Source organism: Salvelinus alpinus, chromosome 22 (assembly GCF_045679555.1).
Source record: "Salvelinus alpinus chromosome 22, SLU_Salpinus.1, whole genome shotgun sequence".
Classification (NCBI taxonomy): domain Eukaryota; kingdom Metazoa; phylum Chordata; class Actinopteri; order Salmoniformes; family Salmonidae; genus Salvelinus; species Salvelinus alpinus.
Window position 1 is genome coordinate 238,701 of NC_092107.1, and position 12,750 is coordinate 251,450.

The 12,750-nt window shown below is 41.8% G+C and overlaps 1 protein-coding gene across 4 annotated transcripts; it reads left to right on the top strand.

Annotated features, from left to right (window-relative positions):
• The first annotated feature begins 1 nt into the window (after position 1).
• Positions 2-12,368, top strand: npat (nuclear protein, ataxia-telangiectasia locus). Of its 4 annotated transcripts, none has more exons than XM_071358455.1 (17): positions 2-211; positions 432-550; positions 688-748; positions 854-932; positions 1,026-1,066; positions 1,778-2,035; positions 2,221-2,296; positions 4,917-5,040; positions 5,139-5,230; positions 5,347-5,428; positions 5,549-5,645; positions 5,775-5,894; positions 5,999-7,417; positions 9,621-9,733; positions 9,860-9,950; positions 10,040-11,391; positions 11,599-12,368. In XM_071358455.1, the coding sequence occupies exons 1-17, from the start codon at positions 175-177 to the stop codon at positions 11,677-11,679; spliced, it is 4,242 nt and encodes a 1,413-aa protein (XP_071214556.1). In that variant the 5' UTR covers positions 2-174; the 3' UTR covers positions 11,680-12,368. The 4 variants fall into 4 exon arrangements, with proteins under 4 accessions (XP_071214556.1, XP_071214559.1, XP_071214558.1 ...); XM_071358458.1 differs by having other exon boundaries at positions 5,999-6,073; XM_071358457.1 differs by having other exon boundaries at positions 5,775-5,843.
• The last annotated feature ends 382 nt before the right edge of the window (positions 12,369-12,750 follow it).

The window sequence follows — 12,750 nt, forward strand, 5'->3', positions numbered from 1 at the left end:
TCCGGGTTACATGTGCTCGAGTTCCCCGCCTTTTCACAACTCGTAGGACGTTGCTTACACAACACACTTTATGTTTTGACAACTGTACTTGCTTTATTCGAGATTAAATGTATTCTTACTTGATTTGACAGAGAATGTAATTTGTAATTGTTGCAATAATTCGACATTGCAGCCATGTTGCTTCCGTCTGACATGGCGCGTCTCGTTTTAGGTAAATCTTAACTGGGTCCTGTTTGTGTTGCTAGCTAACCTAACAACTGAAAGATAGCGAGCTATGGCAGTAGCAGGAAGCTAACTAATGTTAGATTACTATCTATAAGATCCTGCTGATGATATTGCAAGGAGGGCTGCACTGTAGTAAGCAAAAATCTAGATGATTTTGACAAGCTGAGCCTCCAATTCAGCTACTCTCTTGTACACTGCTTTTACAGGATACCTGCAACAAGAGGGACTGTGTAATACAAGCCAGGCATTCATTCGCGAAAGCCCCAATTTGAAGGAGTACGCAGAACACAGCTCAGATGATGGAACTATTCCTGCTTGTGTGTTTGTAAGTAACGTTATGTTGTCAGTTCAGACTGCATATAGCTGTGTTCAACTCTGTCATTGTAATGACTATCTAGCTACAGTCAATTCTTTAGTGGATTACTTAGCTAGGTAGCTAATCCATGTGTACTCCCATTGCAGTCCCTCTTCGGGAAAAACCTGACAACCATTTTGAATGAATATGTTGCTGTCAAAGCTAAAGGTAAGCTTAACCTATGACCTCTTACCACTTTCAGTAAATGAGTACAGGACTTTCATGTGTATGTATTGTATTATTGGTTGTCACCCCCCTGCTATTTCTGCTTAGAGACCAGTGAAGAGACTCAGATACCCATCATGATGACATCATTGTGGAAAAAGCTTGACTTCACACTCAATCAAATAAAGTAAGAAACTCACCAACAGATTGCTGTTTGATGGTGTCACTCAGTCATCTTGCACTTACTGACGTCTTCAATTCAACTTCTTTCTTTCCTTAGGTCTATGCAGAACTCCCCAGCTGTTAGCCAGAATCAAAGACGTAAGTGCTTTATTAAATATTCTTGCAAGTTAAATGGTTATGATCTTAGTACGACCTATGAACTTGGATTTTATTGTCTCTTTGTAATGTTGTGTGGCTCAAACAGTCATGCAGAGCGCAGAACTCCATGGCTGTATGGCAGGGGTCCCTAATTACATTCAGCCGCGGGCTGGACTTGAAACATAGTAAAGAATAATTTGGAGTGGCTGTGGTTCCAGATTTTCTGGAGTCAGACTTGCTGTTGCAAAAAAGACAAAGATTTCTGCGCATGCAGGATCCACTAGCCTACCTCCTTTCAGTTGCTGCTCAGTCACTCATGACGCTGCCAATGTTCACAAAACAGCAGTCAATAGCGATTGAATGCTCTTTTTCATGGTCATTGCAAACATTGGCTAAACAGGAGGCAGACTGCTGGCTATATGGCAGCATAACTATAAAGTTTACATCACACAAAAAGCTAATCGTTGTGTACCAGGTATTTGAGAAAAAAATGAATAATTTTCAACCTTCATTACATTGGTATACGATCCAATATTCCTCCTTATTTATGCGTGGGAATACACATTTCCTGGTGACTTTACAGTCTTTTATGTCCAAGCAATTATATATTTTCTGCTCAGAAAATATGGTGGGCCGAATGAATTCACTCCCTGGCCGCCTATTGGGGAACCCTGCTGTATGACGTGATTCATAAATCTATTTCCTCTGCAGTCCGCACACGTAATGGGATCGTGAACATGAGGGGGCGACAGAAAGCCTTGTCATCAACGCAGTCCCCCAGCTCTGGGTTTCTGTCATCGTCAGCCCCTCTGTTGGCCCAGGGCATTGCCAGCCCCATTGATACCCCTCAGAACATCTTGGGACACTCCACTCCAGTCTGCTACAGCTCCCAGCTGACCAGACCCTCCCCCATCTGCAGCACATCGCCCCAGATCCAAGATGGAGGACGTCTGCTCATCAATGTGAACCGTAAGTAAACACAAACACGTCCATGAGCAGCAGTGTACTGGGGAAGGTTGTTACAGTAGGTGTATGTCTCACATCTCATTTTAACCATCGATTACTGTAAATATTATGGACATTAATACCAACTTGTAGGAAAAGTTGTCAATAAAGCTTCATTGAATAATCAACACTTGTTTTTTTTATTACAGGAGAGTCACCTTTGCAAATAATGGTTCCAGACAACCGGTTAACACCAGGAGCATTATCCCCAGGGCGTCGGAAATGGTGAGATAGTCATTGTCATCCATTTGTAAGTTCTTAGAAGTTCTTCTTACCCGTGTGTAGATTCTAGTGATGTAATGATTCAACTATACGCATTGGTCCATTATTAAAATGTTTAAAGATACAACTGCATCAGTCCGTGGACCCCAAATAAGTCAAATGTAGCATGCATCGGTCAGGAAATTGATTTAAACATTACGGGGGGAAAATTGCTCATATTACATTGTTTCTAACTTCGGGAAATACCTCATCTTTGTTGACAACAAATGCATCCTCTCCTTGTAGATCAATGACTCTCAACAGTTACAGTGCCTTCAGAAAGTATTCAAACCCCTTGTCTTATTCCACCTTTTGTTGTTACAGCCTGAATTCAAAATGGAAATCATTTGTTTGTCTCACCCATGAACACACAATGCCCTATAATGACAAAGTGAAAACATGTTTTAAAAAATGTTTGCAAATTTACTGAAAATGGAATACATAGAGCTCATTTACATAAGTATTCACACCCCTGAGTCAATACTTTGTAGAAGCATCTTTGGCGGCGATTACATTTTTGAGTTGTCTTGGGTAGGTCTGTATCAGCTTTGGACATCTGGATTGGGGGATTTTCTCCCATGCTTTCATGCAGATTTTCTCAAGCTCTTAAATTAGATGGGGCATGGTGGTGAACAGCAATCTTCAAGTCTTTCCACAGATTTTCAATGGGATTTAAGTCAGGGCTTTGGCTGGGCGACTCAAGGACTTTCACATTCTTGTTCTGAAGCCATTCCAGCGTTGCTTTGGCTGTATGTTTGGTGGTCATTGTCCTGAACGTAAATCTTCGCCCCCAGTCTGAGGTAGAGTCTGTGTAGTTCCATATTTTATCCATTTCCCAATGATGGAGACCACTGCTCTTGAAAACTTTCAACATTCTTGAAATTGTTTTATACCCTTCCTCAGATAGAATTGTGATGAGGAATATATCTCGGAAATCTACTGACAGTTCCTTGGACTTCATGGCATAGTTTCTGCTCTGACATGGACTGTCAGCTGTGGGACCTTATATAGACAGGTCTTTCTTTCTAAATCATGCCCAAACAATTTAATTGTCCACAAGTGGACTCCAATCAAGTTGTAGTGACATCTCGAGGATGATCAAAGGAAATTGGATGCACCTCTGAGCTCAATTTGGAATGTCATAGCAAAGAGATGTAAATAAGATGAGTCTGTATTTTATTTTCAATAAATTAGAAAACATTTCTAAAAACATTTTCGCTTTGTCATTATGGAATATTGTGTGTAGATGACTGATAGAAACATTTAATGTAATCCGTTTTGAATTCAGGCTGTAACGCAACAAAATGTGGAATAAGTCAAGGGGTACGACTATTTTGTGAAGGCACTATAACTGTGTTGTCATTTTGAATGCCGAACAACCCCAGGCAATATCAGTAGCCTAGTCAAACTGCGCACTGTGCACATCTGCGCAGCACCTTCAGCATTCAGCCAGGTCGCAATTGTAAATGAGATCGTGTTCTCAATTTGCCTACCTGGTTAAATAAAGGTTAAATAAAAAAAAATACTAAAAAAAAAATACATTCAAATAGTACAATGGCTTGCATGATATTAGGCTTTATTGTTTGAGTGACAACCTATGTAATTTGCTAGGTTATTTATCTATGCACTGTTGAAAATGTTTTTTTACCGGAATAAAAGTAAGCTACCAGAGACGCAACTCTCATCTGGCTATATCTGCTGAATGGGGTTTACAATAGATTTGATTTGGATTGTTCAGTTTCACCATCAGCAATAGTTTGTGTAGTTTTGCTTCAAACAATCAGTGTATATTGTCATAAAAGTAGTACAGTGCCCCTGGAGCAAATTGTGGTCAAGTGCCTTGCTCAAGGGTGCATTGACAGATACTTTTTATTATTTTTTATTACCTTGTTGGCTCAGGTATTCAAACCAGCAACCTTTTGGTTACTGGCCCAACGCTATAACCGCTAGGCTACCTGTCGCACCGATATACAGAGTAAAGTTGATAATTTCATAATGAGGACAGCAATCACTTTTGCGAGACGGACTACATGGCCGACGCGAAGGAAGATCATTCAAAACCATTTCATTTTGAGATGGGGGGTGAAATCCAAAGTTGTTGCTATATATTCATTGGCTATGTCATAGCTAGTTTGTAAATGATAAATATTGATACATTACATTATTAAATTACAATTTAATTAGTGGGTGACGGTGACATGAAAACAGGCTACATTGCCCCCCCCAATCTGGTAGTGGGATGGTAGAAGCCTCCTTTATGGTTCAGCTCAGGTGTCTACATAGTACATACACCATAGACATGCATAATTTACACACCACACTCACCGAAGTCAGCTCAGAGAGGCCCAGCTCATGAGCTCCCATCAGCAGCAGAATTTGAATGTGTTTATGCAAGAAATGTTAGTGTATCGAATCACATCGATTCGTTCTCTAATCAAACCGAATTGCACCAATTAGTTTCAGAGTAAAACTTATTGTTCCTGTAATGTTTTGAAGCCAATGTATCTAGATGCGTATCGAATCATCTTGAAAATGAAAGATGCCCATCCCTAGTAGATTGAGTTATGACGAGTAATCTTCCCAGTGACTCCCCCAGGAGGAGAGGTGGGGGCTTCAGTGGATCTGGTGGGACTGGAAGAACCAACATGGCGGCCAGTAGCCTGACAGCTGAGCCCCAGAGTGAAGAGACAGTCACAGAGAATTTCCCTGTGAGTACAAAACAAAGTTAATACTCAGTTTTTCTATAAATATGTTGCATTTGAAAACTCCTAACCTGTTGAATCATTGAATTGTTTTGTCTTTGCAGCAAATGGTGATACAAAATGCAAGAGAGAGGATTCTAAATGACAAGTCCTTACAAGAGAAGCTTGCTGAAAACATCAACAAAATCCTAGCAAGGTAATAATCATCTTCTTTTGTAACATTTGAACAGTACTGACTTAATTACTTATTACATTTGGCTGTTGAGTAGATATTTCTTACCTGTACATGTGTTTCTTTCTCTCTACTTGTAGTGATGGCAGTCCACAGTCTTTAAAGGCATCATGCAGCACCATGGAGCCTGACCAGTCCATAGATGAAATTCTGGGCCTGCAAGTAATGTCATGTTCTGACAGACTTGCTATTCCTAATTTATCCACTCGACCTACGGGAACATTGTCAGTCTTTAGTGCATAGTGTGGATATGTGCTTTCTGCTGACATTTACTTTGTGCAGGGGGAAATCCATATGTCTAATGATGTTATACAAGACATCTTGGAGCAGACAGAGTCTGACCCAGCCTTCCAGGCTCTCTTTGACCTCTTTGATTACGGTAAACATTTTCAACTAATCATGTGCAGGATTTTGTTGCTCCTGACAATGCATGAAGTTGGTTTAATGTTTGACTAAGATGATATAAAATCACATTCTTCCACTAAATCTCTTGATTCTTTGCATTAAGGCAAAAGCAAAACCAGTGAGGATACTGAACAAGGAGCTGGGAACGTGAGCAATACCACCACAGAGAATGGTGAGACTGAGACTAGATGTATTGATGGCTCTCCTGAGACTGGAGATTCAGGTATGGACAAAGTCCTCATGATCTGATGGAATCATATACTAAACAATATTGCTGCTTCATCAGAAACATCTTTCTGACAATGGGATTTCTCTCTCTTATCTCAGGCACTGGGCCTGAAAATTCGACACAGGGGCAAGAAACAACAACTAGAGCGACAAAGTCTAGTCAAGAGCCCAAGAGTAAGAAAACAAGGAAATCTGCACCTCATGTTTCAAGCACTTCAAATGCAACTCCTGGACCCAGTACCAGAGGGTCGAGAAGGGGAGCTAGCTCAGCAACTCCTGGACCCAGTACCAGAGGGTTGAGAAGGGGAGCTAGCTCAGCAACTCCTGGACCCAGTACCAGAGGGTTGAGAAGGGGAGCTAGCTCAGCAACTCCTGGACCCAGTACCAGAGGGTCGAGAAGGGGAGCTAGCTCAACAACTCCTGGACCCAGTACCAGAGGGTCGAGAAGGGGAGTTAGCTCAACTCAACCATCAGCACATATCGATAAACTTACTGTTGCTGCCTTTTCTGCTGCCAAGGACTCTGATACTGTTGACTCCGGCTCCATCTTTGATCAGGATGGATCAGGCGTGGATATAGATGAACCTCTGAATACTCCTCCCCTTCACAGTATAGCTCTCCCAGATCTCTTTGAGCCGGTCAGACAGGAGAGTGGAACAAATAATCCTGTGTCAGCATGCAATGCAGCTTCATCTGAAACCAGTATGGTCTCTGCTGTCAAAAACATATTAGGCAATGAGAACCCTACCGGGGTTGATGATGGACAAATGATGGATAACCAAGCATCACTTAACTCTTCACCTGGCCTGTCCAATTCCATGCTAGCGCTGGATCAGTCTCACAAGGCTCCCATACAGGCCTCTAACCTGTCTCACAGGAATATGACCCCTCCCAGCAGTGTAGAAATTTCCCAACCTCTACCACAGACCATACCCTCTATGGCTGTCCCATCAACATTTAAAACATCAACCACTCCTGCTGCCCCAACCTTCATTCCCAACCCCACAGGCAAGGAAGTTGACCCCAGTAAGATTGTAGCCCTGAAGATCATCATCAGTGATGAGCAAGGGGAGCCCTCCTGTGACTCAGCCCTGAACCAGGCTGTGTCCAGCATCACTGGGGACAGGATCCCCACCATCTTCCTTTCCTCCCCCACCAAGTCACCTGCTAAGGCCCCGGCCCTCAGTGGCGCCCCCATGGCTCAGGAGGAGACGGTGCAGGCGGTGACCAGTTTACAGAGGACAGAAGTCCTCCAGCCAGCAGAGACTAATCCTCTTAGTGAGAAAGCAGGGGAGGTGGCAGCATTGGCAGGGACGTCATCTGCGTTGACACAACCAGGCTACTACATTCAGCTCCCCTTTGATTCAGCCACATCCAACAACAGCTACATCTTAGTGACAGACACAACAGCCACAAACCACCAATCCAACAAGGTGATGTTACCCAGTGGCGCCCCACAGGTACCGACTGTATCCCCGACCTCATATGCTCTGGCCACTCCACCCCGCTATTCACCTGGTAATACTGAGTTTAAATACTTAAAGATGCACTATGCAAAAATTCTAATAGTTCGCCTAATTTCAGTTTGTGACAAAACAAGCAAGTATAGTGTAGAGAATCATTGTACCATCTAAACTGCTGTGAAATATATTTTCCATAACTAAAGATGTTGTATTTTCAGCTGTTGGAAGCTTGTGTACAAAACTGAAAGTAAGACTCAAACTAAACATAAGAACGGGAAGCATAGAAATAGTGCACATAAAACTGATCTACCGCTTCTTAGACTTGCATTTAATCAGATTGACAGATCTATAACACACATTTCTATGTGAATTTGGTCGGGTCGCCCAGAAAGTTACATATTGTAGCTTTAATATTTTGGACTTCATAAAGCTATAGGTAATTTCCATGTAAAAGGACCAATGAGCACCAACATATGAAGTTCATAGGAGCATGTCAAATTGGGTGTCAATTTTCTGACCATTTTCCATCCTAAAAATTAGGAATAGGCAAATGCTTTGATTTCTGGTCAAACAGATGTAAAAGGAGTCTTAGAAAACATCTACCAGAATAAGTATTAGAAATACATCAAAACACAACGTTAAAGAAATGACCCCTGCCAACTTATATCAACACTTGTATGTAGTTTTGGAGAAATTGTTCTGCTTTCTGTAAATTTAAGAAACATGGCCATGTACCTTGAAATTTCATTACCAAAAACCCACACGATCTTTTCTAATTTATCTTCCTCGTGAAGAGGGAGGATCATGGAGGTAGACCTATCAATTAGTTATAGTGCTTTTACTGATATCAATTTTGTTTATGAATTAAGTGATTAAAACTTGACTTTCTGAAAAATCTGTAACAATGTCTGCTATTGAATTGGTTATGTTAGGTTCTAATTTTCAGAGAAACTCTACGGACACTATGAAAGCTTAACCAAGTTTATTCTTCCCAGAGGATCAATACAGCTGCATTAGACAAAAACATTTTCACACAAGCACTGATATTTAACCCTCCCAGGCTGAGTCTCCTCCTACACATCTGAACAAACATTGTATCTTTACTGCTAGGCAGGACACTAAGTGATACGGGCCATAAACTTTTCTTTCTCCCTTAACGTGACATGACCTCGACCCCCTTCGTCACTAATCCATGGCTCTCTCCCCTTATCAATGCCTGCCACGTGATCGCTTTCCCTGCATTCAGTACATTCCTAGCTTAATTGCACACACTATATACCTTCCTCCCACAGATAACCATTAACTTCTGGTGTAGACCCTCTAACCTTAATCAATAGGACACCTGATCTAATGTAAAAGTTATACATTACCCTTGCTCCATCAGTGACATGAATAACTATATTTCATATTCTCAGAACCCAACAGCTACAATGAAAAATCATAGTAGTCACAAACCACAGTTTGGTTCACAAGTTTGAACAGCACAGTACAGTAGAGCACAGTAAGGAAAAGTAGAGTATAGTTCAGTGCTGTACTGTTCTGTACTCTACTGAGCTCTACTGTGCTGTGCTTTGATGTCCAAACTTGTGAAACATAGACGTCTATTATTGGTTTAGATTTGGACCAAACAAATTTGGTCTCGTTTGGGGACAGAGCTCATTAAAATAATAGCCCGTGTGGACAACAATACCCAAATATGCAAAGGAGGATATGGCATTACACCTTTGTGTACCTATTTAGGATACATCACCATGAAGGGAATGATATTCATAATTATGCATTTCTGTGTAGGACAAATCAGGGATCCATGATGAAATTCCGTTACCGCAATTATGTTACCGGGTGTAAATCCACTTCAATTACTGTAGTTCAATAGCCAAAATATATATTTTTTTTCAAAGTCAATGTGTCATTACATAGTGTAATGACACATCATTCTTTCTGCAGTCAACGTTAAATCCTAATATATTTAAAACGTGGACATACATTTTTTATTTTTTTCAAATTCTGTTACCAAACTTTGCATTTGCCCAGTTCTTAAAGTAAATGTTATAATTTTTTTTATTCCGTGTAAATTGTTAAAAGTAGTACTTGTGCATAAAGTTGTATGGTTTGTTAAACTTTGAAATGAATAGCTTTTGTTTGGCATACTTAAGTCTCAACGCAACTCTCTTACTGGGGAATTACCCATTAGTCATCACTCATTTTGCCATGCTGTTTTGCTGGAGGGAAATGTCTAACCATTTATATCCTTCCAGGATCTAGACTCGTCATATCTTCACCAGTTCAGCCCATGCTGCAACACATGGTGGTTCCTGTATCTGTTGTTGGGCAGAATAATGCAGGACAGTTCTCAATAGTTCCTAATCAGGTAAGCACTCCTTTTTATTGTATAAAGAAGAAAAACTAACTGTTTTACATATTTGCATTTAATCCCTTTTCTTTAACTGATAGGCTACCTTAGCAACAGTAACATGTGATAATTTGTCTGTTACAGTTGATAGCCATGCCTAGCCCTGTTTCAGCAAAGCAGCCAGCAGCAGTGAAAACCAAGCCTAAACTGGCACCCAAGGACACCACAGTCTCAGGTAAGGATTAGTGTTCAGTTATATATAATGTCATTGTCTGTTTACTGTTGTTTTGTTCACAAATGTTGTTGCTTGCGTGTGCATTTCAGACAAAATGGGAGCTTCTGGATTGAATATGATTACAAAGCAGATTCAGGGGCAATCCTCTGAAAGCACAGAGCAGCAGAAGGTAGCAGTTGGCTTGAGCCCCAGCCATAGAAGGATGCTTTGCTTTGATGGGTCTGCTAGTAAAACTTCCACTCAGACCAGAAAAACTGGTTTCTCCTCCAAAGCTCCAGCAACAGCTACTCCTGTATCACCTTCTGTCCAACAGTTGGAGAAAGAGAGAACTAAATTGGCCTCAGCAAATTCTGCTATCTTGGGTAGCAGCAGGCCAAAAAGGAGAATAGAGACCGTAAGATGCACGGACAACACTCAAACATCATGGACCGGAACAGAGACCGAGAAATCCTCCACTGACCAAAATCAGAAAGAAGCTGTGAAAAAGACCCCTTCAAAGAGGGACGCAGATCAAAATGCTAGAGGTCAAACTGCAAGTACCAGTAGATTTCAGAGTGCTGGTAGCAGTAAGACTGATGCCTCACAGTCAGAGTCCAGAAAGAGATCACAATCAGCAGACCAGAAGGATGATGGTGGAACAGAACCTAAGGATCCCCAGAGCTCCAGGTCTTCTTCCTCTGATCACAGACTGAGATCAGGGAGCAGGAAAGAAAAGGAGGAAACAAGTAGACAAGAGTCTACTGAGAAATCTCCTGCCAAGGAGTGGGAGGGACGGACCGAGAAAATGACATCTTCTCAGGACCCCCCTCATGTTACTGCCAATAAGGAGAATGAGCTGGAGGGAGGCAGGCGAGAGCAGCAGCCCACACCAGCACCAAGAGAGTTCAGCCAGGCCCCAGTGGGCTCACAAACCCCTGTCCACCAGGCTAGCTCCAGTAAAACCCCCTCCAAGACCAGCCCGCTGACCAAGCAGGCGGCCGAAATGCTCCACGACATCCAGGGTCTAAACCCTCCCTCCACCCCTTCTAAGAGGCCAGACATGGGCTGTCCGGACCTGCCACTTCCTCTGACCCCTGGCCGTCTCCAGGAAACTCTAGACTGCCCCAGGACCCCTGCACGTCAGAGGCTAGGCAGGGATGGAGAGGGCACCCCCAGGGCCCTGGTCCCTCCCGCCACCCCGGACCTTCCCTCCTGCAGCCCAGCCAGTGAGGCAGGGAGTGAAAACAGCATCAACATGGCGGCCCACACACTGATGATCCTATCCCGAGCTGCCATCGCCAGGACAGGCACCCCACTGAAAGACAGCTTGCGCCAGGAGGGGGCTGGAACAGTGGCCACTGTAGCCGCCAAAAGCAAGAAGCGCAAGCAGCCCGAGCCCCTGGCCAGCCCACCAGCAAAGAAAGATCTCTCAGGTTCATCTGGTAGTAAGAAGAAAGCAAAGGTGTGCAAAACATACAGAATTTTCTATTCAAGCTGTGTATCCTAATCTTTCCTAAGGTTAAAAATTTAATGTAATCGCATCAACCCAATCTTAGATATTTGACATAATGCCCGTGAATTAAATGTGAACTCAGTTTTCTTTTTGCTTGTATAGTGAGAAAGCACATTTAAAACAACTGCGTCTCTATTATTATTTGTTTCCCCTCAGAAACAGCAGAAACTAATGGATTCCTTCCCTGATGACTTGGATGTGGATAAGTTCCTGTCTTCACTGCATTATGATGAGTGATGGGTTGAGTTTTAGCAGTTTGACAGTGAGATGGGAATCTCCCAAACACTGCCTACCTACCTACTCTCCAGGAATAGAACAAGCCATGATTTAGTGTCACAGTGCCTATGGTTAACCCATCATGCCTTTTAGGAGTTAGGCATCTGTGGTCTAGTGGTGCATGTCCTCAGATTTTCTTTTTTCTTTGTACTGTCTGCTTGTAGGGTGTGTCCTATAACCTTGGACTTAACTAATTATACATGTGATATATGAACTGTATAGTAATTATTGTAGAAATGCTAGATAGCGAGCACTTTGATTCCATGCAAGGACTGTAATGTTAAGAATGGTTTCCCAATCTTGTATCAATAATTTCAAGAAAACAACCCTTTCCTTGGTCAATGTTTGACTGTGTCTAAACTTTAAATGATCCATCTTACACACTATGGCTGCATTTAGACAGGCAGCCCAATTCTGATCTTAATTTCACTAATTGGTCTTTTCACCAATCACATCAGATCTTTTCATATTAGCCCTTTTTCAGAGCTGGTCTGATGGGTCAAAAGACCAATTCATGGGGGAAAAAACATCAGAATTGGGCTGAATGTGTAGATGCAGCCTAAATGCAGACTGTGTTGTGTGTAAAGTATGTTTCTGCAGATGTTTTCTTCACTAGTGATTTTATATTAAACAAAAATTAAGAATCTTAAGTAATCATGATCTTTTTCTAGAAAAATCGAGTTCCGTTTAATATCGTCTCTGTGCAGGTAAAAACTGACCAGTTTTCTATCCAAAACATCACTATCAGAATAGCCTAACAATATAACCAAGTTAATATTGCACTATTTTATTCACTTGAGTAAATTACTACTATATAGTAGGCTTACAGTTGAAGTCGGAAGTTTACATACACTTAGGTTGGAGTCATTAAAACTCGTTTTTCAACCACTCCACAAATTTCTTGTTAACAAACTATAGTTTTGGCAAGTCGGTTAGGACATCTACTTTGTGCATGACACAAGTAAGATTATTTCACTTACAGTGAATTGTATCACCGGTGGGTCAGAAGTTTACAAACACTAAGTTGACTGC